Source organism: Stylophora pistillata, chromosome 4, assembly GCF_964205215.1.
Source record: "Stylophora pistillata chromosome 4, jaStyPist1.2, whole genome shotgun sequence".
Taxonomy (NCBI): domain Eukaryota; kingdom Metazoa; phylum Cnidaria; class Anthozoa; order Scleractinia; family Pocilloporidae; genus Stylophora; species Stylophora pistillata.
The window spans coordinates 33795990-33817271 of NC_142522.1; the positions used below are offsets into that span (position 1 = coordinate 33795990).

At 37.6% G+C, this 21282-nt stretch overlaps 4 protein-coding genes and 1 non-coding gene across 5 annotated transcripts; 3 read left to right on the forward strand and 2 right to left on the reverse strand.

Moving 5' to 3' along the window:
• Positions 1-1221: 1221 nt before the first annotated feature.
• Positions 1222-6032, forward strand: LOC111332342 (uncharacterized). The gene is made up of 5 exons (XM_088756060.1): positions 1222-1647; positions 2120-3211; positions 3643-4118; positions 4428-4532; positions 5164-6032. Exons 1-5 carry the CDS (start codon positions 1222-1224, stop codon positions 5255-5257), a joined length of 2193 nt encoding a protein of 730 aa, XP_088612186.1. The 3' UTR covers positions 5258-6032.
• LOC111332318 (vesicle-trafficking protein SEC22b) lies at positions 6029-10506 on the reverse strand. Its single transcript, XM_022937629.2, has 5 exons — positions 10316-10506; positions 9603-9703; positions 8594-8754; positions 8181-8327; positions 6029-7366 (listed from the first exon to the last, which is right to left on the reverse strand). Exons 1-5 carry the CDS (start codon positions 10388-10390, stop codon positions 7212-7214), a joined length of 639 nt encoding a protein of 212 aa, XP_022793364.1. The 5' UTR covers positions 10391-10506; the 3' UTR covers positions 6029-7211.
• Trnas-gcu (transfer RNA serine (anticodon GCU)) lies at positions 7737-7809 on the forward strand. The gene has a single exon. It is a non-coding gene; the product is annotated as a tRNA-Ser (tRNA).
• Positions 10507-10537: 31 nt separating the features above from the next.
• LOC111332317 (polyprenal reductase) lies at positions 10538-15319 on the forward strand. The gene is made up of 3 exons (XM_022937628.2): positions 10538-10734; positions 11460-11794; positions 12168-15319. Exons 1-3 carry the CDS (start codon positions 10559-10561, stop codon positions 12569-12571), a joined length of 915 nt encoding a protein of 304 aa, XP_022793363.1. The 5' UTR covers positions 10538-10558; the 3' UTR covers positions 12572-15319.
• On the reverse strand, positions 15068-21245 carry LOC111332327 (F-box/WD repeat-containing protein 7). The gene is made up of 4 exons (XM_022937641.2): positions 21058-21245; positions 19488-20310; positions 17192-17785; positions 15068-16534 (listed from the first exon to the last, which is right to left on the reverse strand). Exons 2-4 carry the CDS (start codon positions 20300-20302, stop codon positions 15931-15933), a joined length of 2013 nt encoding a protein of 670 aa, XP_022793376.2. The 5' UTR covers positions 20303-20310; positions 21058-21245; the 3' UTR covers positions 15068-15930.
• Between the last annotated feature and the right edge of the window lie 37 nt (positions 21246-21282).

Here is a 21282-nt window from a genome sequence, read left to right on the forward strand (position 1 = left end):
TTCTTTTGATTTTCCGGCGATTATTAGTTCCTGTCTGGATGTGAATGTGAGCTGCTATTCAGCGACCAGCGAGTTGTCAGTTTGTAAAGCTTGCTACCGACGATTGATCAAGTTCAAGAAGGCCTCGCTCTGATCATCTTGAAGGGCTCAAAGATGAATTGAAGGGAATCTTCCAGGATCGCGAACTTCCCAGAACGAAGCGCTTAGTGAACTTTGAGAGCGACGGTGGAGAAATCCAAGCTTCGTGTCGTGGGAAATCCTCGAAATGTTTACAGTTCGATCGGATCAAATCAATACATACATACGTACAAACATACATACACTTTATTGAGCATCCCTAAAAAGGGCTTTTCAGCATCAATATTAAAAATAGTAAAACTAAATAAATAACTCAATAACTATATACTTTCATATTACTTATATATTACTTAATTACTATATGCAAACAACAATTATCATCAAAAATCGTTCATGTTACAAATCAGTTCATTAATTAATTAATACCACTTGTACTTTTAATGCTACAGCTCATTCTAGTATTTCTATCGCGATCAGCCAACAGGTACGTTATACTCCGGCAAGATTTCCTATTGGTTCTATTGGTGTGTCTCCTATTCGAAGTCATCCATACGGACTTGTGCTTAAAGCTTTCCCTTGTTGTCAACTGACAGTAAGGCCCCCGTGTGAAAGCTTTGAACTCAAAGATGAAACAAACAATATGATTGGTTAGATTACTTTGGCGCGCAGAGTTCTCGACATTTGTAACCCAAATGGTGATTGGTTGAAGTAGCGGAAAGGAATGTTGTTCGAATCTGAGCAGCAGTTTGTGAGGAGGAGCGTTGCGTGACGACTAAAAACGGCTGCGAGGGAGACTAATGTGACGGCTAATGTCCCCTTCTCAGTTGTTGTTTGATCTAATCACGTAACGCGCTCTCTCCTCCTTTGGTTGGTGGGGAAGAAAGTGCATTGCGTGACGAGACCAAACAACGGCTATGAGACCATGCGCGGAACAAGTCTGAACCCTAAATGAGTAGGACTTTCCGAAATCGGCAAACACTGTTCAAAGACAAAACTGTTTGTAAATGTACGGAACCATTCGAAAGTCGCACAAAATCGACCAAAACCGTCTAAAGTCGTCTAGACTTTCTTTACCAGTCTTTCTCAGCCGTATGTTTTCGCGCCAAAAAGAACAAAAAGTGAAACCTAAGTTAGCAACGCAAAATGGCCGGCAAGAAGAAGCGTAAGCGTCAGACTGAACCAAAAAAGAAAGATTCCAAACAGAACACAAACACAGATCGTGCTTCATTTGAAGATAAGAAACCTAAATTAGACGATAAGCAGAATAAATGGTCAAATGAGCCTTTAAAACAGTTGATTTCAGGAACGAAAGTTAAAAGCGAAAACAACGTATCAGAAGGGTCGAGTGCACAGACGTTGGAAGCCGAAGAGTGCAAATACATCCCGCCCTTCACTCGGAAGACTAAGATAATCTTGAGAAGAGATAGAGGCTCCGTTTCTCCTGGTGTGGGCACGGGGCAAATTAACCGACCTTGGAAGGGTAGAGAACGGAATGCTGTGAAGAACCAACTAAGCCCGCGGAATAAAAACACTAACGAAGAAGTGTCTTGTACGAACGACTCGCCCAAGGTGTGTTTCCAATGGCAGTGTCAGTTACCAGTGACGTTATAATTATTTTAGCTTTTTTTTTTTTCGGCTAATGGCTAAGTTGTCATGGTCTTTCAAAGTCCAATATTTATGTATTATCCGTTTGCGTCTGTTTCATGGGAAACCAAACTATATTTTTTAGCTGTTGATTTAGGCTGTTTTTTAGTGAGATCCCTGTATACCTGATAGCTGAATTTTCTCTTTAAATGTCTTTCAGTAGCACGAAAGTTTCTGAAGTGATTATGACTTCTACGAACACTCCGGGGTCCTTGGAATTTCAAAATCGGTTATGTATAAAATTTTCATAAGTACGTTTTGAACATTGAATAAAACTGCATGGTTTTTAGAGCACTTTCCTCCCTTAATCAACCTCGATCTTAAGACTTAGAGGCCTATACCTTAAACTGGATGTTGCACTTTAATATTAATGCTCATGGGATTATTTTCCCAGCAGGGAAAAGAAGAAAAAGAGTTGGAGGAAGAAGTGGAGATAGATGTTGTAGGAATGAATGGAGTGGTGATGTTGGATCAGGCGAAGAAAGACTTCCCTTTAGCCATTACTAGTTGGGCAGTACCTGCAGATGTAGAAGGCAACAATTCACTTATAGTGAGTGGACCTCTTTCATCTTGTTCTTCCAGTACCATGCAAGGAGATATTTCAGCCATTGTTATGCAGGTCATAGATGACCTCTGTGAAACCGTTATTAGATATGGAAACCAGTGTAATGACAAAGCCTTGGAGGAGCAGCTGACCAATGCTGGTTCTCAGACACTACTTGCAGAGGATAATGAAGCAGTGGCCCTAACAACAACAGCAGTGGAAGGGCAAGAGCATTGTGGGCATGCTATGACAACTACAGTGATAGCAGGGGAAGAAACAGCAGCAACAATTCATATGCATAAGGACAAGATTTGTGCAGCTCCAGTCAAGCGAGTTGCTTCAAAACATGCCACTGAAGAGTGTCATGAGGGTGTGGAAGAAAGTCGTGTACCAACCTTGCAATCTTTTTGTCTTAGGTTGGAAAATGAACTAAGGATGAGACAGTACGGGGAATATGATCACAAAAAATGTAATTATCATGGTGTAGTCAGCAGTAAAAGTATAAATGAAGATGAACTGAAACATCTAGGAGTAAATGACTTGATAGTTAGCAGGCCAGTGGTGCAGAAAGAAATTTTGTTTGGACAAGAAAGCTCATCAGGAAATGTAGGTATCCAAGCTGTAAATACATCAGTACCATTAATGGATACTCAGTTCATCTCTGCACAATCTCTAAAAGACTTCATTCAACTTGATGGGGAAGGAGAACAGAGACATGAGAGTGATGATGGACAATCCTCCAAAACAGATGATATATCAACTGAAAATAGAGATCTGGCAGTGACAGAGCAAAAGGTGAATATGGAAAAACAGATGGTTGTGGACAAATTATCCTTTGGGAACCATTCTGATGTATGTGGAGCTTATGACCAGGGGCAGCCCATCACTGAGCAAGGTCTTGACCAGATGGTCCCAAATGATTATGAAAACAGCACTGTGATATCAGTAAGTTTTTTACCTCTTGTTTTATATTCCTTTCCAATAGAATATAACACCCACCATTTTACTACCCTACATCACAAAGTCAAAATCACAACACAGTAATTAATGATATTGGATTGTGCAAATTTTGTTGAACAGGTTACTGCAGTTTCCCATTTTTAGAGGTTGCATGACTTAATTAAAAAGCCACAACCAGTCTCTCCATTTGCTCCGACGAAGGGCTAATGCTCGAAACGTCAGCTTTTGTAATCGTTACAGTGGCCAATTTACCATTTCAACTTTGTTGATATATCCAAATTATTTCGTTACTCCCACCGACGCAGCCCCAATCAGTTTCTTTAGAAACTATCAGCCTTTATTCATTAGTCTCAGTAGGCACAGGTGCTATTTAAGATGTCATTTCTTATGTATGAAACTCACTGCCTCCCTTTTAGAATGAAATTCCAGAAGCAACAGAATCCACAAGAATGTCAACAATGAAGGAGATAACTGTGGTCTTTGACAAAAACATTAAACATGTAACAGTTGTCCAAACAGGGCCCACCAATACTGGAAATGGTTCTAATCTGGAGTTGTCTCAGTCCCTTTGCACTGCTCAGGAATCAGAACTTGCTAAAGAGGAAAACATAACAGAGGACCAAACCGTGACTGGTACCAAGCCTACTGGTGTAATTGAGCATGAAGAGTTGATACTAGAAACTGAAGGAGAAGAATCTCATGACATGATACAAAGCAAAAGTATAGAGAATCCAACCAGGAAGCTGGAAGGAAGGTTCTCCTTTTTTGGTTCTGATACCGACTTTTTGGAATTTGATAGCATAATGGACTGCACAGACTCTCAGCTGGTTCATGTAGATGATTGCTTTGATGAAGAGCAGCTGCCCTTAAGGCCTTTGAAACATGACCCAAGGTAACTGGTCAGAGTGAAGTTATGCTATTTGCAATTATTTCTTTGTTTTTTACTTGGGAGATTTACCCACCTTTCCACTGTAGGGCATAATTTTGAAATTCTTGATCAAGATTAAGGGTGGGAATGGGGGAGAAATGAGACTAAATCATCAGACTTGATCAGAAACGAAATATAACAGAAAGATGAGAGAATTTGGATATGAAGGAATTTAGAGTCCTTCACCCTAATAACCTCCCTTTTTGCAAAATTATTCTCCATGCATTTGATATACTATTTAATTAACATATTTGTTTTCATTATTTTGGTCAGTAATGTATATAGTGAGGTTGGAGGTGACAGAGTTGAAGGCGATGTGGAGGTTCCGTCTGACAGAGGAATGATCAAGGGATTGATCAGTGAGCTGTCAACATTGAAGTATGATATTGATGTACCTTATACAGGACTCAACACTAACAGTAGCCAACTAGCCATGGACCAGTAGAAATTCAGTTTTGGCCAGTGGTTTTTTATTTCCATTAGCAAGTTTGGCTAGTAAACAAACTGAAATTGTTGTAACATCTAAGTTGTCACTAGCCAGTTGGCTAGTAAGTTGAAAAGTTAGTGTCGAGCACTGCTGATGTACATGCCAACACTCTTCACCTGTCATACTGACATTTTATTGTGGGCTAAAACTGTTTGTGTGTTATTTCTCTGAATAAGGTTGTTATTAATAAGTGTCACTCAAAATCTACTTTTATCACAGTGATCAAAAGGTGTTACTCGCCAGTAATAGGTAGCCTGTAAGGAGAATCTTTGTAGCACTCCAGGCGCCAGTTGTTCAAAGAGCAGATAATGCTATCCAACGGATAAATCGCTATCCAGTGGATAAGTGTTACCAAAACGTACTGCACTATACACCGGATAGAGATTTATCCAGTGTATAGCGTTATTCATCCTTCGAACAACCGGGGCCTGAAGAAAAAAAATACTTGATTTGTGGTTATTATGTGCCTCCTCAATTAAAGTATAACTTGAGGGTTTACTGGAAATTTGCTTTTCATTTCAGCAAATTTATCATTGGAGCATGGAAAGATTTGGAGAGCCAGAGGAAAAAGAGGCAAGCAAGACTGAAATTAGGGAAGGCAAAAAAGTTTAAATAAGATTTGATATAATATCCTCATGTTTAAAGTATTATTCGCGTGTTTGGTGTTTTACTCCTTGCAACATAAGAGAGCATTCCTGCAAGAAATTGAAATTGTAACTCAGTTTATGTTCTATTGTGATCAACTGTTTCGACTACTGTCGGCTTGGGTTGAAGCAGTTCAAATTTCCAAACAGAACACTTCACCCATTAATTTGGGCTACAGGACAAACATTTAGAGGATACTTCAGTAAGTTCATTTAATAAAAGATTTTTGAGATTAATTAGCAGTGAGCACCTGGGCATGTATCTGCTGTTTGTTGTCACAGAGTATCACTAGCAGCAGAAGACCACACTTGCTGGTGAAATGTCCTTGAGAACAATGATAGTGGCCCCTCATGCTTTTTCAACCATTTCAACCTGGTTTGATACAGGTTTGAAATTATCAACTAAAGATGATTTTTCCTGTTAGAATAAAAAACAAACAAACAAACACAACCACCCTGGTATGGTGATTCCCAAGAAAGCTTGGCCTCAATGCATACAAAGATGATTCTCATGTTTGTTAATACCATGATATAATTTAAGCTTTTTGAAGTTGAGTTTCTTTGGATAGTGCTTAATTTACATTAATTATTTGTGAAATTTAGGGAACTTCTCCCTTTTTGATGACATTACAGTAGACAACTTCAATTAAGTATCGAGAGAATGTCTTTTTACCTTTTTTCTTATAATTTTTAAGGTTAAGGGTGACAAAAAATTGAGTTTAAAAAAAAATAAAGCATTTAACAAGATTACAGTGTGTTGAATTTATTGCAACAGCCAACAATTTAATAATCATTTCCTATGTACATTCTAATTAAAACATAACATACACTGTAGTTCTCTCTTCATATGATGGATTTCAAGACAGTTCCAATGATGATGTGATACTAGAAAGGTCATTTAAATTCTACACATTTTTATTAAAATGTAATATTGATTCTCTGTGATGTCATATGAAACAAAAACCTGAAATAGTATTTTTTTATAACTTCTTCCAAATGAAGTTTTCTCCTTTATAACACAGAGTAAAAGACAGTCTGTTTGCTCTGACTCACTCTGAGATATCCTGTATGACATTTAGCAGATAGGTAAAAGGTAGTTGCAAATTGTTCCTATGTTGTGTGTCAGTTAACACAACTGGGGGTGAGCCAGTGTAGCAGTAAAGAACCACCAACACTAGGGATACAGGGAGTGACATCTAAATGTTTGTAGAGTGAGAAAAACATTTCTCAAACTGAGAAGGAATTTTTCTGTGGGCTATTTTTTTTTCTGCATTTTGATTTTTCTCCCTGTATGGCCTAACTCCTATTAGTAAGACAGTTCAAGACAAAGGAAAAATAATACAAACTTTCTATTACAACATTAAAGAATAAGAGTACATAGGACTGGTGAAGTAAAGCTGATCAATCAATTAAATCACTTCCAACTGAATGTACATGAAAAAGGAACGCATGTCTGATTGGCTGAAAATGAGTGCATTTTCATGTGACATGTTTTGACTTTCTGTGATGCTTTTTTCATGTAAATTATTAACAAGTAACAACATGATTTCTTGTGCAATTTGGTGTAATTAAACAGCCAGAAAGGAGAATCACTTAGACTAGATGGGGCAAAAGGTTACCATGGAGACAGTTTGGTATTGCAATGAACAGGAACCAGTATAATACTGAGATTAGTTTGATGGCATTACATTGGTAAAATGTTCTGACCATTAGAATGCAATTTACTAGTACTGGTGTTAAATAGAGTTAAATGAAAAACAAGAAGAGCACAATTCATGGGATAGAGCAATATGTAAAATTTTGTATGTTTTACCGAGCTAACTGCTATTTCATAGAAATAGTTAGCAGGTTTAATTCCACTGGTAATTATAATATAGTTATATTATTTTTACATTTTATGTCATGAAACAAGTCTCTAATAATTTCTCAAAACCACCAGAATCGAACATAGATTAATAGCACAACAAAAATTGTTCCTACAGCAGCATATTTGGCATAGGCAGAGCGAAGATTTAGGTATGTTGCATCTTTCTTGTATTTTTCTGACTGGAACCGTAAATTTCCTGCCTTGTCATCCAGCACTTAAAAAAGAAGAGGAGAATTTATTTGAATATGGTGTTAATCAATGAAAAAGCCAACCAAAACTGAAGTTCCCAAAATTAGAGAGAATAAAAATTTTCTAAAACTAGTAAAACTGTACAAAGACAACAGTTGTGGGACCCTCATTATGGTCAGCTCAATACAGGTTTAGTACATTGCATCTCAGGGACTGCCCAACACTGTAGAAAGTAATGAATGAAAGCGATCGTCATTACTGTGAGGATTGCTTTCATACAATTCTTTAAAAAAAAAATGCAGTGCGTATATATGATTTTCATATATTCAAATTAATTGATTCCCCATGTCGTGGGTTTAATACAAATCAACATCCATGATGACCAGCTCTCAATTGGCTTGTTAGCTCAATTGGTAGAGCACTACACTGCTATTGCAGAGGTCATGGGTTTAAATCCTGTACGGGCCAAATTTTTTTCAAGCCTTATTTTCACTACTACTTTAGTAGTGTTCATTGCTGCAAGGATCACTTCCATACATTTCTTTAAAAAAAACCACAGCGCATGTATATGAGTTACATATTTTCAAATTCACTGTGGTGTAAGGATGGATCCTCAACAAATGCTTCATGCTTCCTACAGTACAGGTAAATATACACACTGCTACATAATGTTAATGAAATCTCACTAAAAAGAAGGTCATTTCAGATACACCATTAAATAAATAAATAATAAATAAATTTTAATTAGTTGTATAGCCCTATTTACATGTACAGATCAATAGTGCTTTTTAATTAAATAATTTAATGTGTGCCCTCAAAAGTGAAAGGTGATCATTAACCTGAAAGTTGTTCCCCTCTTTGAAGAACATCATCAATATTTTGAACCATGATTCGCTGTACATCTTGGAGTTCATCATTTAATCTGTTTAGATTTCTTCTTGTTCTTGAATCTTGATAGTTTTTTCTTGCCTTTTGAATAAATGTATCTGAAGTGATATTGACACAATTAGGTTCAGTGATCATGACTTAACTTATTTTAACATTATAACTGAAAATCAAGAAGAACATGTTGACTTTACCACTCTTCTTTCATTGGCTCTTTTAGTTTTTCAATGGATAAGGAAATAGGATACTGTTAAGTTGTGGAAGAGGTGTGGGCAACACATTAAGAAAGGTTTCATCATACTAGAGGCTTAGAATAAATACTGCATGTCCAGCCACAATGTGAAAAACTGTACATAACAAGGCTCACCAAACTCAATGAAGGAGTAGGGTCTGGTTGCTGTGGCTACTTTGGAACCAAATTCCCTGTGAAACTCAGAAGATAGTTCTTCAAGAAAACTAAATGCTGCTCTCTTTGAGAAAGTCTTTTCTGTTAGTGTCAAGAAACACACCCCATTTTCCATAATGTAACTGTAAATGAAAGAAACACAACCACTCTTAATTGTTTCACTTTGAGTAGCTAAGGACGACATTATTGCATGACTGCAAGGCTGTGGTCCAGCAGCGCCTGGTGACCCCTGGCGCCTTACTTTTGCCCTTGGGCAACTCAGGAATTTTAGTTTTCTCATACAAAGCATATGTAGGGCACCCTGGATTTCACAGTTTCAGAGTACTGGGCTCCATTCAATTTTCCCTAGAGCACAGCCTTGGACTGGCTTTGCATTCTACAGCTTCCACAATCAACTAGGCCTAATCAGTATAAGAGTCCTTCTAAAAACTCAACCATAAGTAGACAATGAATATGGGCTGAAATATCTACAGGGGTTTCAATTAGGGCCAGGCACCAGGCATGTTAACCTTCTGTGAAAATGACTTGATTGATGTATTTATTCATGATTCAGTTATCTAAGTAAATGATAACCTTTTGGCACTGGAGCTTGATAGTTTCTAGTCCAAAATGTGGGAAAATGCTTCTTTGTAATTGAATAATTTTAAAATTGTCCAGGGGGTACACCTCCCGACTGGCTATGGGGGAGGTGAGGCTCTCTGAATGGTAAGGCAAGTGTGCCTGGAGGCTAAATCTAGATGCCCCCCCCTTCCTACTCCAAACCTTAATATAACCCCTGTATTCAACAGGGAGAGGGGTAGTATTTGCATGATACAGAATAATAATAGTTCATGATATAAGGGCTGAATCGTCCTAAGAGAGTGAACCACACGATGATGATGATGGTGATGATGAGAGTCAAGATGACGATTGATCGACTGTACACAGCATCCACCAATAATGGTAAAAAGGTGCCACTTTCAATACTCACTGAAACATCATTGGCCCAGTTTCAATACTACTTCTTGCTGGCGAGTGATCTGTGAGCTTTCTGAACAGCAACTTAGCCTGTGCTTGGTAGTCCTTGGTATTCTATGACAACATAATTTTAATCATGTAAAAATGTTAATTGGTCATTATATTTGGAAACCCCACTGAGAGTGATAAGCAAAGTTTCAGAATCTCTATGCATGAGTTTACACATACCCTGAACACAAAGGTTACTTCACAATCCTTCACCAAACATCATCACTACCCTGCCCACTTCCCTTCTCCCCCCCCCCCCCCAAAAAAAAAAATAAATAAATAAAATTCCCAAACCAGAATAGATCTTTGTGCTTCCCCTTTGTTTAGTACTCATCTTCCCAGGTGTCCATCCATTGGTTAGGTATTGATGATACATTTTTTTGATACAAGGGTAAAATACCAAACAGGATCACATTTACAAGGTAACTTCTAACACATAAATAGAGCCAAATAGTTCACGGGTTTGCATTAGGTGCTCATTTAGGTTGTTAGTGCTCTACAAGCCTACGATCAAGCTCCAACTTTTAACTCCACATAGCCATGAACGTTGCTTAGCAGGAAAAATCAGCAAAAGTATTTAGCAGAATTTTGGAATAAAAGGAACCGACAGTGGAGATAGGGAAAGTAACTGTACGTGTAGTCTGGCTTATGACTAAAGTTCAATTCTGGTTTACATACGTCTTGGTCGCTTTGCATCGAGGCTGCGAGGGGTAAGCCGTCTATAACACGGCCTATCATTGTCATCAAAACCATCCTGATAGATTGATTCGCACTGTCTGGAGGAGCTACGTTGGAAATATATCAATTTGCTAGCACAATTCTGCAATTTATACTCTATTTTTCTTGGGTACACGTGGATTGCGCTTGCGTATTACGCTACTTCGAGTGACCGCTGGGCTTATTGCCGTCGTGCTTTCAAAGATGGACGTTCTCCTCGTCAGTCTGATTTTTGTAAATGTAGGTTGTTTATCGGTGACGTTGTTGTACATAATGAGAAGTTATATACCTTTTTGGTTGTCTGATCTGTTTGAATGGGGAAAGACGAAGTCAAATTGGAATCAGAGCAGCTGGAATCGATTTCTTCTCGTCCCGAACAGGTGATGGTCATCGATAATTTGTCGGTATGTGATGGTCACCTGATACTCTCAAATTAGTAATTACTGCGGCAACGTCATCATTGATGATCCTAATCTGAGGATGTGTCAACTACGATTATATGAATCCTAGAATTTTGGTTACTGATGTAAAGATTCTCACGGATGGAATTGGCTCTGATAATCGGTGTTGAAGGAGTTGGGGAAGGGCTGGTTAGGGAACAGAGAGCCAGGGTTAGTGGTGAGGGGGGGCAGGGCTTTCTTCAGAATTCTGGGTGTGGTGTGCCAATCGGTTCTCCAAGACCTTATGTGAGATCAAAACAGTCCATTTGTGATATCCATTTACAGTAATTTCTTCTATTCATTCTGTATTAAAAACAAGTCAAACAGGACTTTAATTTACATCAGTACCAATTAGTATACTGAATACGTACATCCGTAACGTTTACACAGAAGATCAGCTTGACTGGTGTAATTTGGTTACATCTCTTTCTCTGTGATTGATATGAAAATTAAAGGACAGATTTAATATGCTTCTATCCTGTCAGAGTTTCCTTGAAAACCAAACGATAGTAAAAAAGAAAGTTCGGGGGTATTAAGACCAAAATGGCCCAAGAAAATGTACTCATTTATTTCAAATTTTTCTTGAAATGATTTCAAACTTTTCAATGTTAATGCAGTCAAAAGATGTTTTACTTGGGCTGAATTGTTGCATCATTTTTTTTCAGCTGGTTCACTCATTTCTACATTGCAGGAAGTTCTTTGTCATGTGCACTACTATGGATGTTGATAGATCATTGTTTTTACAACAGGAGTCCAATCATGGAATATCTTGCGCAAATACTGGACTTACATTACACTCCACACATAAGTTGTTTTACAGTTCTGGTATCTCTGCTTCTTCTTTTGGTGCAGTGTTGTCGCAGACTGTTTGAATGTTTGTTTATCAGTGTATTTACAGGCAAGATTCACTTGTCACACTATTTGGTGGGATTATTTTACTATGTTTTGGATGCAACTGCACTTGCAGTACCACTTCTTGGAGAAGAAAAAATAGACAAAGGTAAATATGTACTGCTTTATTTCTATGAAATCTTTCATAGGGAACTTGTCTGGATGAACCAGATCTTTTGCATTGATCAGCTACCATGCAATAATCACATCACTGGCCTTTCACAGTCACTCAGGATTTAACCCTTACAGGCTTTTGACTTTGTGAAAAGTTCCTCATTAACTGAGGTTTCACCTCTGTAGGCAGGTTAGGCAGTCATTCTTATTTTAAAAAAAGAAATGAAAAGAAGTGCAGACTTTGTTTCTCTTTGAACAACAACATTGATTTTCATGTTTCCTTAGGAAATAGAATGCACATTTCTCTAAGTATGTATTAGGTTGAACAATTTCTGATTCTTTTTAATTGTGTGGTTTATCTTTTCAAGATTGGTGTACCTTATGCAAACAACTGCCATCAGGTTTGGAAAATTTCAGCTGCATCCAGTGTCTAGGATTGGTTATATTTCTATGGGCAAGCTGGCATCAGTGGAACTGTCACGTCATACTGGCAAAGTTACGGCACTCTGCAAGTGGGAAAAAAGTCAAGGAGTACAGAATTCCTTATGGTGACTGGTTTGATCATGTTTCCAGTCCTCACTACTTGGCAGAAATCATAGTCTACATTGCTTTCTTCTTGATACAAAAGGGCCAAAACATTTATGTGGGAATGATTTTGCTATTTACTGTACAGAACCTTTCACTTGGAGCTACAGTGACACATAATTGGTACAAAAACAAATTTAAGGAGTATCCCCAAAATCGTAACAAGATATTTCCATTTGTCTACTAGGGGGCTTTACAGAGTGGCCAATCTTTGTGTGACTGATCCCTGTATCACACAATGAGATAATAGTAAACAATTCTTAGGGATTTGTTCTGAAATCACCAGGGTGATTCTTGAAATCTGAAGTGAGTTACGAACTCATTTATATATTTTTTGCTTTGTATCACAAATTTTTCCTGACATCTCAGAATGGATCACAACCAAAACTTTTCTCTCTGGTACTGACCAAACTACTGTATTTATGCAATAATTTTGAGCTACTTCAAAATAGATGTAGTTAAGTGTCCATCAAACTCTTTACCTTGTAATTATGGTTGGAAATCATACTATCTAGTTTTTCCAAAATAAAACATACCTGGCATAGTTGGTTTATCCTTTGAAGTCACATATGATTTCAGATCAAATTGCACTGCACTCAAGTTTAATACCATTGGTGACTGAGTGTGATTTGGTCTGGAAATGCTCACACTGCATGTGATTTTCTTTACTAGGATATGTCAGATGATAGAGGTAGAACGAGGGCAAATAGAATTTGAGAATGAGTTGAATAAAAATAGGAGAATTTATGTTCTGTACAAGACTTCTGTAATTTATGAAATAAATCATATTTGACTCGTTGATCATAGATTATCTGCCAATTATCTTATTAACATGGAAGATTTCCAGTTGTTGATTTGACTGATTATGTCACTAATCCCAACAATGGTGGGTTTGTTTCTTTTCAATAACAACATCTTTATTTATACTCACAATTTAACTTATAAATGAAGAGTACCTGCAAAATAGCGAAGCTAATCGAGGCAGGTAGTATCAGAAACATGTCAATTACATATTAATATAAATATTATTCTAATAACAAAGGTACAGATGTCAATTACGAAAGTGAATACAAAATATAGATATACTAATTACGAAGCCACAAGCACATAATTAAAAACAGGAAAAGCTCAAAATACTCTTTATTTTAACCAAATCTAGTTTCTTGTCATTTTGTTTATTAATGTATCAATATCAGGATAAGAATCCAGGTTTAGAAGGATTTGAAATAAGGATTCTGTTATTTTTTTCTTGAAACTATATTTCAGGAACTTTCTCAAAACATCAGGAATACAGCTCCAAATTTTTGCGCCCATAGAGGAAAAAGGGTTCTTGTAGTGATTTAGTCAAGAGTAGTTTATATAGAAGTTACCAGCGGTAGAAGATCGTGTGTTGTAATGATGAGCATCTTTAATGGGTCTAAAGAGAGCAGAAATGTTAGATGGCATGACTTTGTTATAGACATCATGTGTTAAGATAGAGCAATTTTTAAAGTAGATTAAAGGTAAAGGCAGAATATTGGTAGAGATAAAAAGTGGAACAGCATGAACATTAAACTTAGAAAAATTCATCAAGCGGACTACCCGTTTTTGAAGGAGTATCTTGTCTAGGTACGTTTTGGCTGCCTGTCCCCAGGCAGTAAGGCCATAGGAGATATATGGAAAAATAAGAGATCTATATATATATTAAGCAAAGTTATGAAGGGAGTGAAATTCCTTAATCTAGATATTATACCTACATGACTACTGATGTTGGACGTGATGTGGCTGATATATTTCCAACTAAGATTACTATCCATTAGTACCCCTAAGTACTTAACATATAATTTACGTTCTATATTTATCAGTCCATTACTTTGGTTGTCCTATATATCAAGTTTAACTTCATAATCTAAGCGTTTTTGGTATGGATGAAAGGTAACAAAATTAGTTTTCTTTATATTTAAGGAGAGTTTATTAATGCCTAGCCAGTCACAGACATTAAGGAGCTCCACATTTGCAACAGATTTGAGTGATTTTAAATTCTTATCAGCCTATAGCAGATTTGTATCATCAGCAAATAGGTAGAATCGTAGTTTGTTTGAAGCCTTATGTCATTAATATAAATCAGAAACAATAAAGGACCCAAAACAGAACCCTGTGGCACTCCACAAGAGGTTTTCTCTTTTTAAGAAATATAGGCACTGACCTGAGTGGTTTGGGTTCTTCCATTTAAGTATGAACAGAATCAATCATTGATTATATCACAAATTCCATAATGAGCCAGCTTACATAATAAAATGTAACATCCAATTAGAAACAATGTGCTTGTGAGCTATCATATTTAATTCTTTTGGGACAGGGGTTGTGGTCCCCAAAGATAGAGGGTGCTGTACTTCTAGGGCAGCAATTTCCTTTTGGAATAGTTAGTGCTGCAAGTCTACCTTTGGCTCTATGTGCTTTGAACTACGCTGGCAGTTTCTAGGTTTGGTAATGGGGTCTTCATACCTTGGCAAGCATTAGGTCCTACTATTCACCACCTTTGAAAATCTAATGTGATTGGGTGCTTATTTACTTTAGGAATACTAATCCTTACGACAGGAAGAATAGCTCAAGGAAATGCCCCCAGCAGTGGCCTCTAGTCATCATTTGCCTACAACTCCAGATCTTTAAACCATCCCAGTAACATCTCTTGAATATAGACCAGTGATACAAAAATAAGCTTTATTCCTTTTCAGTCTTTGTTATTTCACCCAACCTTTAACTTAGTTCAATTTATACAATCATTGCTGTTAATTTGTACTTGAAGTAAAGATCCTTGAAAGAGTCAAAGGACAGAGGCAACTGTCCAATGATATCACTGGCCCCTGATACAAAGATAACCTTAAGCAAACAACTTTCAAGTATGCAAATGTAATAATATCATGTCATGAAAAAAAAAAAAAAAAAACCATCAAAATTTTTTGGACACAAGTGATCCTGACCCATGATTTAATTACAATGGTTGTGAAAAAAATATATATTTATATTACTTTGACAACTCCTTGAGGTGCATAAATTTCTTTGTACAGCCATTGGTGACTATAATGTCAAATTCTGTTGAACTGAATTTTACAATGCCTGACCAGCAGGCATAAGTGGTCAAGAAATCCTGTATGTAAACTTTTATCCTATTCAATTCAATGCAACAAGCGATGTGTAAGCACAAGAAAAATAAGTAAAATAAGTTTTACAATAAGGGTTTTTTTTACTACAATACTTTTCAGCCTTACAGTATCCAAAAGGCATACCCATGAATTCCTTTATACAAAGTGCTGCCCAACTTAACTCCTCATGCAAATTTCGTACAAAAGGCAAAATGTTTTGTTTGCAGCCACAACACCAATGACAAAAGAACAAACAAGCAACACTGTAAGACTAATGAATAAGATACACAGCGACAATGATGCTTACACTTTCCAGAAACTGGAGACACCCCTTTCAAATTGAAAACAAAAAATTCACATAAAAAATGACAATTGCACTGTCTGCCACAGTAATAAAGCAGTCACCAGTGCAAAAATCAAACAATTACTCATGAACATCAAAGTCCAAGACAAGAAGTTTGGTTTCTTCAGTTCCATTTCTGCTTCCAACAGCACAAACCAACTTCTTCTCATCACATTTCACTCTCCACACAACACCACCACTGCCACCACTGTCTAATTTCACTAGATCCCTGATATACTCCCCTGTGTGCAAGTCCCAAATTTTAACTGTGCCATCATCAGAACTAGTGATGACAAAACGGCTGTTAAACTGAAGGCAAGTGACAGCACTCTGGTGTTTACTTGGGCCTGCCAAGGTCTGCAGGCACTGTCCAGAGGCAATATCCCAGATCTTGACAGTAGAATCAGCATTTCCTGACACCAGTGTGTTGTTTTTCAACTCCATGCCACTCGTTAAAGACTGGTGACCAATCAAGGTATGCAGGCACTGTCCAGTTTCTACATGCCACACTCGTATTGAAGTATCTAATGAGCCACTCACAATGTAAACACCATCAAACTGTAGAGAATACACCCTGTTGGTGTGTCCTTGCAAAGTGTGTATACACTGCTCTGTTTCAGGATCCCAAACTTTTACTAAGAAGTCATATGCTCCACTGACCACACGTCTGCCATCATACTTCACACTAGTAAAAAGAATAATCTAAGAATTATGGTGGGTATATGTTAAGTTAAAATCTATTACTCTGCTTGCAGATGACAGATAACTCCTTCATTTAACATATATCAAAAGTAGTATTTGCAAATGAAAGCTTCTCAGAGCATTAAAATCTACAATTAAAATGTTTTAAAACAAAACAAGTGTCTGAAATGGGCAGAAAATTAACACAATGCAAGTGATGTTCAAAAGGTTACATCCTAGTTTTAGACTATGAAAAGAAAATCTCAGAAAATCTCAGAATGTCTTAGATTTGACCCAATGGTAAAACTAAGGCACTACAAACTGTTAAACATTTTAGGTAACTAGGAGCATTTCAACTGACATACAATCAGTTAATTTTCACTAGATTTGGGTTCTGGTTAAAATCTTGTGTGCCCAAGAAGTAAGGAGGTCCTCTTGTTTGATTGTTTGGGTTTTGATGGTACATGTAGATTTCTGTTTATTTAATGAGTAAGTTCTGATGTGACAGAGTAATCACTTTGTACTCTGCATGGGCTGTGCAAGGACCTGCATGATTCCTTCTTCTATCCAACTCTCTTGTTGACACTTAACTGGAAAAAAAACATTACCAGTATGTTTATAATTTTGTTCCACAAGTCTGTGTACAGATGTTTTCACTCACCATCTCACTGCAGCAAGGTGCCCAACCAACACATGGAGGCAGTTTCCAGATGAGGTATCCCATACTCTTAAAGTACCATCCCTAGAACCACTAACAACAGTGTTGTCATGCATGTCCATACAGCGAACAGTAGATGAGTGTCCATAAAGTGTGTGCATGCAGTAACCAGTGTCTGCATTCCAGACTTTCAGGGTACGATCAGTAGAGCCACTGACAATGATGTTACCACTCAACTGAGAAGACCACACACCTCCAGTATGACCTACAAGAGTGCGTAGACACTTTCCAGATACCGCAGACCATACTTTGAGAGTTCCATCATCAGAACCACTAACAATTCTGCTGCCGCAAAACTGAAGACAGGTGATGACATGGTCATCATGTCCTTTGAGGACTTTAGATGGACGCAATGGGCCCATTCTCCAGTTCCAATACACACGCTGCTTTGTCATGTAAAGTTTCTTGAAAGGGCTGTTTGCAGCTTTGGTGTTTTGGTTTACCTGCTGTGAATTATTGGATCTACGCCTACTACATTTCACAGGAGTAACTGGTTCTTCTTCAATATTAGCTTGCTTACACTTCTGCTTCCATAGCCTACAAAAAAGACAGGGAATCACATCAGGGGGTAAATTCTAATACATATCATAGCGTTCAAGGCAACAGAATGAGCTTTCTAGTGAACAATACTACCATTCCCAAAAGTGATCCACATTTAGATGGAAAATGAAAACTGATTTTGCTTTGGAGCTTTGCCAATTTCAGACCATTTTTTTGCCTGGTAAATACTATTTTTAAGTGTAATGTAGATATGCCTTGAAGTATTGTGCAACAGAAGATTTAGTTTTTAATCTGACAACTTTCAGAACTTTGAACATGGCAATTCAATATTTTCTGGCCACAAAGTCAAATAAACAACAACTCAACCATTGTGTATCTATTGTGCGTGTTGCACATCTGCAAAGAAATTTAACTTTGCTTATAAATAGCAATTGGGTATTTATTTGAATAAAGCTTTTATCTCAAAATCTTTCAACATCATTTTTACCTTGTCTTTTAGTAGGCAGTTCTTTGGCTAGATGATTGTGCAAATTAACTTGGAAACCTGATCGCCAAGTTTGCACTGCAATTTTTATCTAAAATTCTGATTTTGGGTGCATTTTGACTATACATGTAACTACATGTATGATTTCTTTAGTTTGGGAATAAGATTTTGAGCTGACTGAACTCCATTAAAACTTGTTTTCGCCAAAGCACTATTTGTTTTAGACTTACTATGTACTGGCTTTCTAAAAAACAGTTGGTTCACACATCAGCTGTGCATTCGTGGAGACATGAACCACTTGGCACCTTTCAAAAGCATTCAAGAAACTAGAATTGCTCTTGGCTGCTCCTCAAGCATTTCCTAAGCTTTTCTCATGCTCTTCAAACTTCCCTTATGTTTTGTATCCCCATGAATGCACTCTCACATACAAGCCAATTGTTAATTTAACTTACTAATGTTTCAAGGTGTTCTTGACAAAAAAAAATTATCAATTGTCATTTCTTTTGTTTAGAATTACAACACTGAGAAACCAGTTGACTGAATGACAGATATTATTCTATCATTCTCTGGTGCTCTTCAAACTTCCTGCATGCTTTCTACCCCCATGAACACACTGACATATGAACCAATTTTTAATTTAACCAACTATTACTTCAAGGTGGACAAAAAAAAATATCTGTTGTCATTTGCTGTTTAAAGGAAACCAGCTGATTGAATGATAGATATCTCTTTGCTTGGAAAAGCATGCTGACATTTATTCGTCTGCTTGATTATTCTCTGACCCAAATTTTCAAGACTGAAAAAAATCTATTTTATGTATATAAATTATTACCCATGGGTACACTGTGCATCTTGGTGACCTTTATCCAATAATAACATTACCTATTCCTGAATTTATCAGGGTCAAGTCTTAACACAAAATTTTGGGAAAAATTGATGATACCAATGCATCAATGAAATGGAAACATGCAACACTTAATCATGAAACAAAAACAAACACAAGGCACAGATTTGTATTATCAATGGAAGAGGCCCAGCACTGCTGTTAAATCAAAGTTGGCTTGAATTATTTTGTCAACTTAACCTTGAACAGCAACTTGACCCTATGGAATGGCACTTCTCCACACTCTTAGCCCCCTTTTCTGTACAAATTTCTCAGAAAGAGCTGTAATTAGATCTCTTAACACCAACAACACTTGAATGTAGGAATAAATGAATTTATCACAAAGGATCTCTCTATTACATTGTACTTACAGGTTGTCATCACAAAGTGTTTGCCAACACTTGCAGGTCTGAGCAGCTCGTAACAAGTCACTGGGTTCTAAAAATGACAGAACATATAATGCTAGTTCTCTAGGCAAAAGAGAGATGAAGTCCCGTTGAAATCTTGGTTCAATGGTACCCATAATGTGTCTCACAACTGTTGGCTCACAATTTTCAATTATCTCATCAAGAGCATATTTCCTCTCCTCGGCTGTCCATTGCAGAAATGTTTGCAGCCACTCTTCCAGACCTGCTGGTGGATGGCTGCAAAATGACATGTGCCGACAACGGGTGTCTACTGGACTCATCACAGGTGTGGCTGTCTTGATGGTACCATAATTTCTGAGGGGGAGGAGCTTTAAAAGCCTCTTTTGGGCTGGGGAACAGAACTTCTTCTCCGGGGATGATTTCTCACACTCATCATTTTCTGGATCATGACTACTGCTCGAAAGTTTTCGTTTTATTGATTCCCTTTTTCCCTTAGGTGTGCCATGTCCTTTGTTTGCAGCAGTTGGAGAAGACCTTCTGTTCAACGACTGCCTTCCAGTTTTAGCTTTGGCAGAGCCTCTTGTCTCTCTCCTGTTAAGATTGGGCAAGGGAGAACAACAAAAGGCATCTTTGTGTTGCTCAATAAAACAATGTCCTACACCCGGGATGACATGCAAGTCTTCGATGCTTGAAAATCCGCCTAGGGCAGTTCGAACATCCACGATGCTCTTTGCTATTGTTCTTCCGACTCCATTTAATCCCTCCAATTCCTCTGTCGTCGCGCGATTTATATCCAAGATACGCCTTGGGCCAGCCATTGACGTTCCTATATAATCCAAAGAGGAAAAGGGGTTTCAGATGTTTGGTATATTTTGGTCAAATACAAACTACGGTTCTTAAGTAAGGCGCATATTGCCCAATGCACAGTTTCCCATTCTCACGAAACCATATCCTCGCCCTGTATTTCTCCCGATTTTAATAAGTACATGCAATACAAAACACAGAACTGCTCTTGGATTTCAGTCAAAACAAAGGAACGTAGAGAAACTGCCATCAAACAATAATTTATTGAAAGCGTGACCGCAACCGAAGAAAACTTGGGATGCTACGCCTGGCGAGCTTAACATACAGAAGGCAAGCCGCACTTTATGGTACCTGTTAAGTTTCCGTAAATATGTACGCTTTTTACCGTTTCGTAAATAGGAAAATACTTTTTGTTACCATTTTGGGGACAAGTTTCCATATTCTCTGATGTAAACTCGAGATATAATAAAAAAACATCGGCATATTCCGCCTAAGTCAACAAAAACATCGCCATAGAAAAGCTTCTTGACACGTTTAATAACACGTTTCGCGCTTTCAATACCTGTCGCGGTAGATTAGAAAACTTTCTGGCAATCATCTCAGTCTTTCACTGAAAGTTTCCTTGGAGAAATTTACTGAACGAAGAGTTTTTCAAACGAACTCTATGGTAAAACGAGAGGGAACTCAGGTGCACTTACTCGACCGATCAATCACGCACGAACCTAAACAACGAAGTGGGATACGAAAGAGTAAAAAACGAAATTCTCACCTTTAAAATAGCTCTATGTCCTGTCACAACCATCAAACAATTTTAAAAGCTATGAATCGTAAAACATGCTCTATCGATGGTACACTGCTTCTCTCCTTCCTAGAAGGCAAGAAGTAAACGAGACACGATTCAAACCGTTGCTCGCAAAGAACAAAGATGGCGCGTTTCACGTAAGTCGCACGAGGATCTTGGCCTTAAACGTCACACCCTGCGTGGACTGCGCTA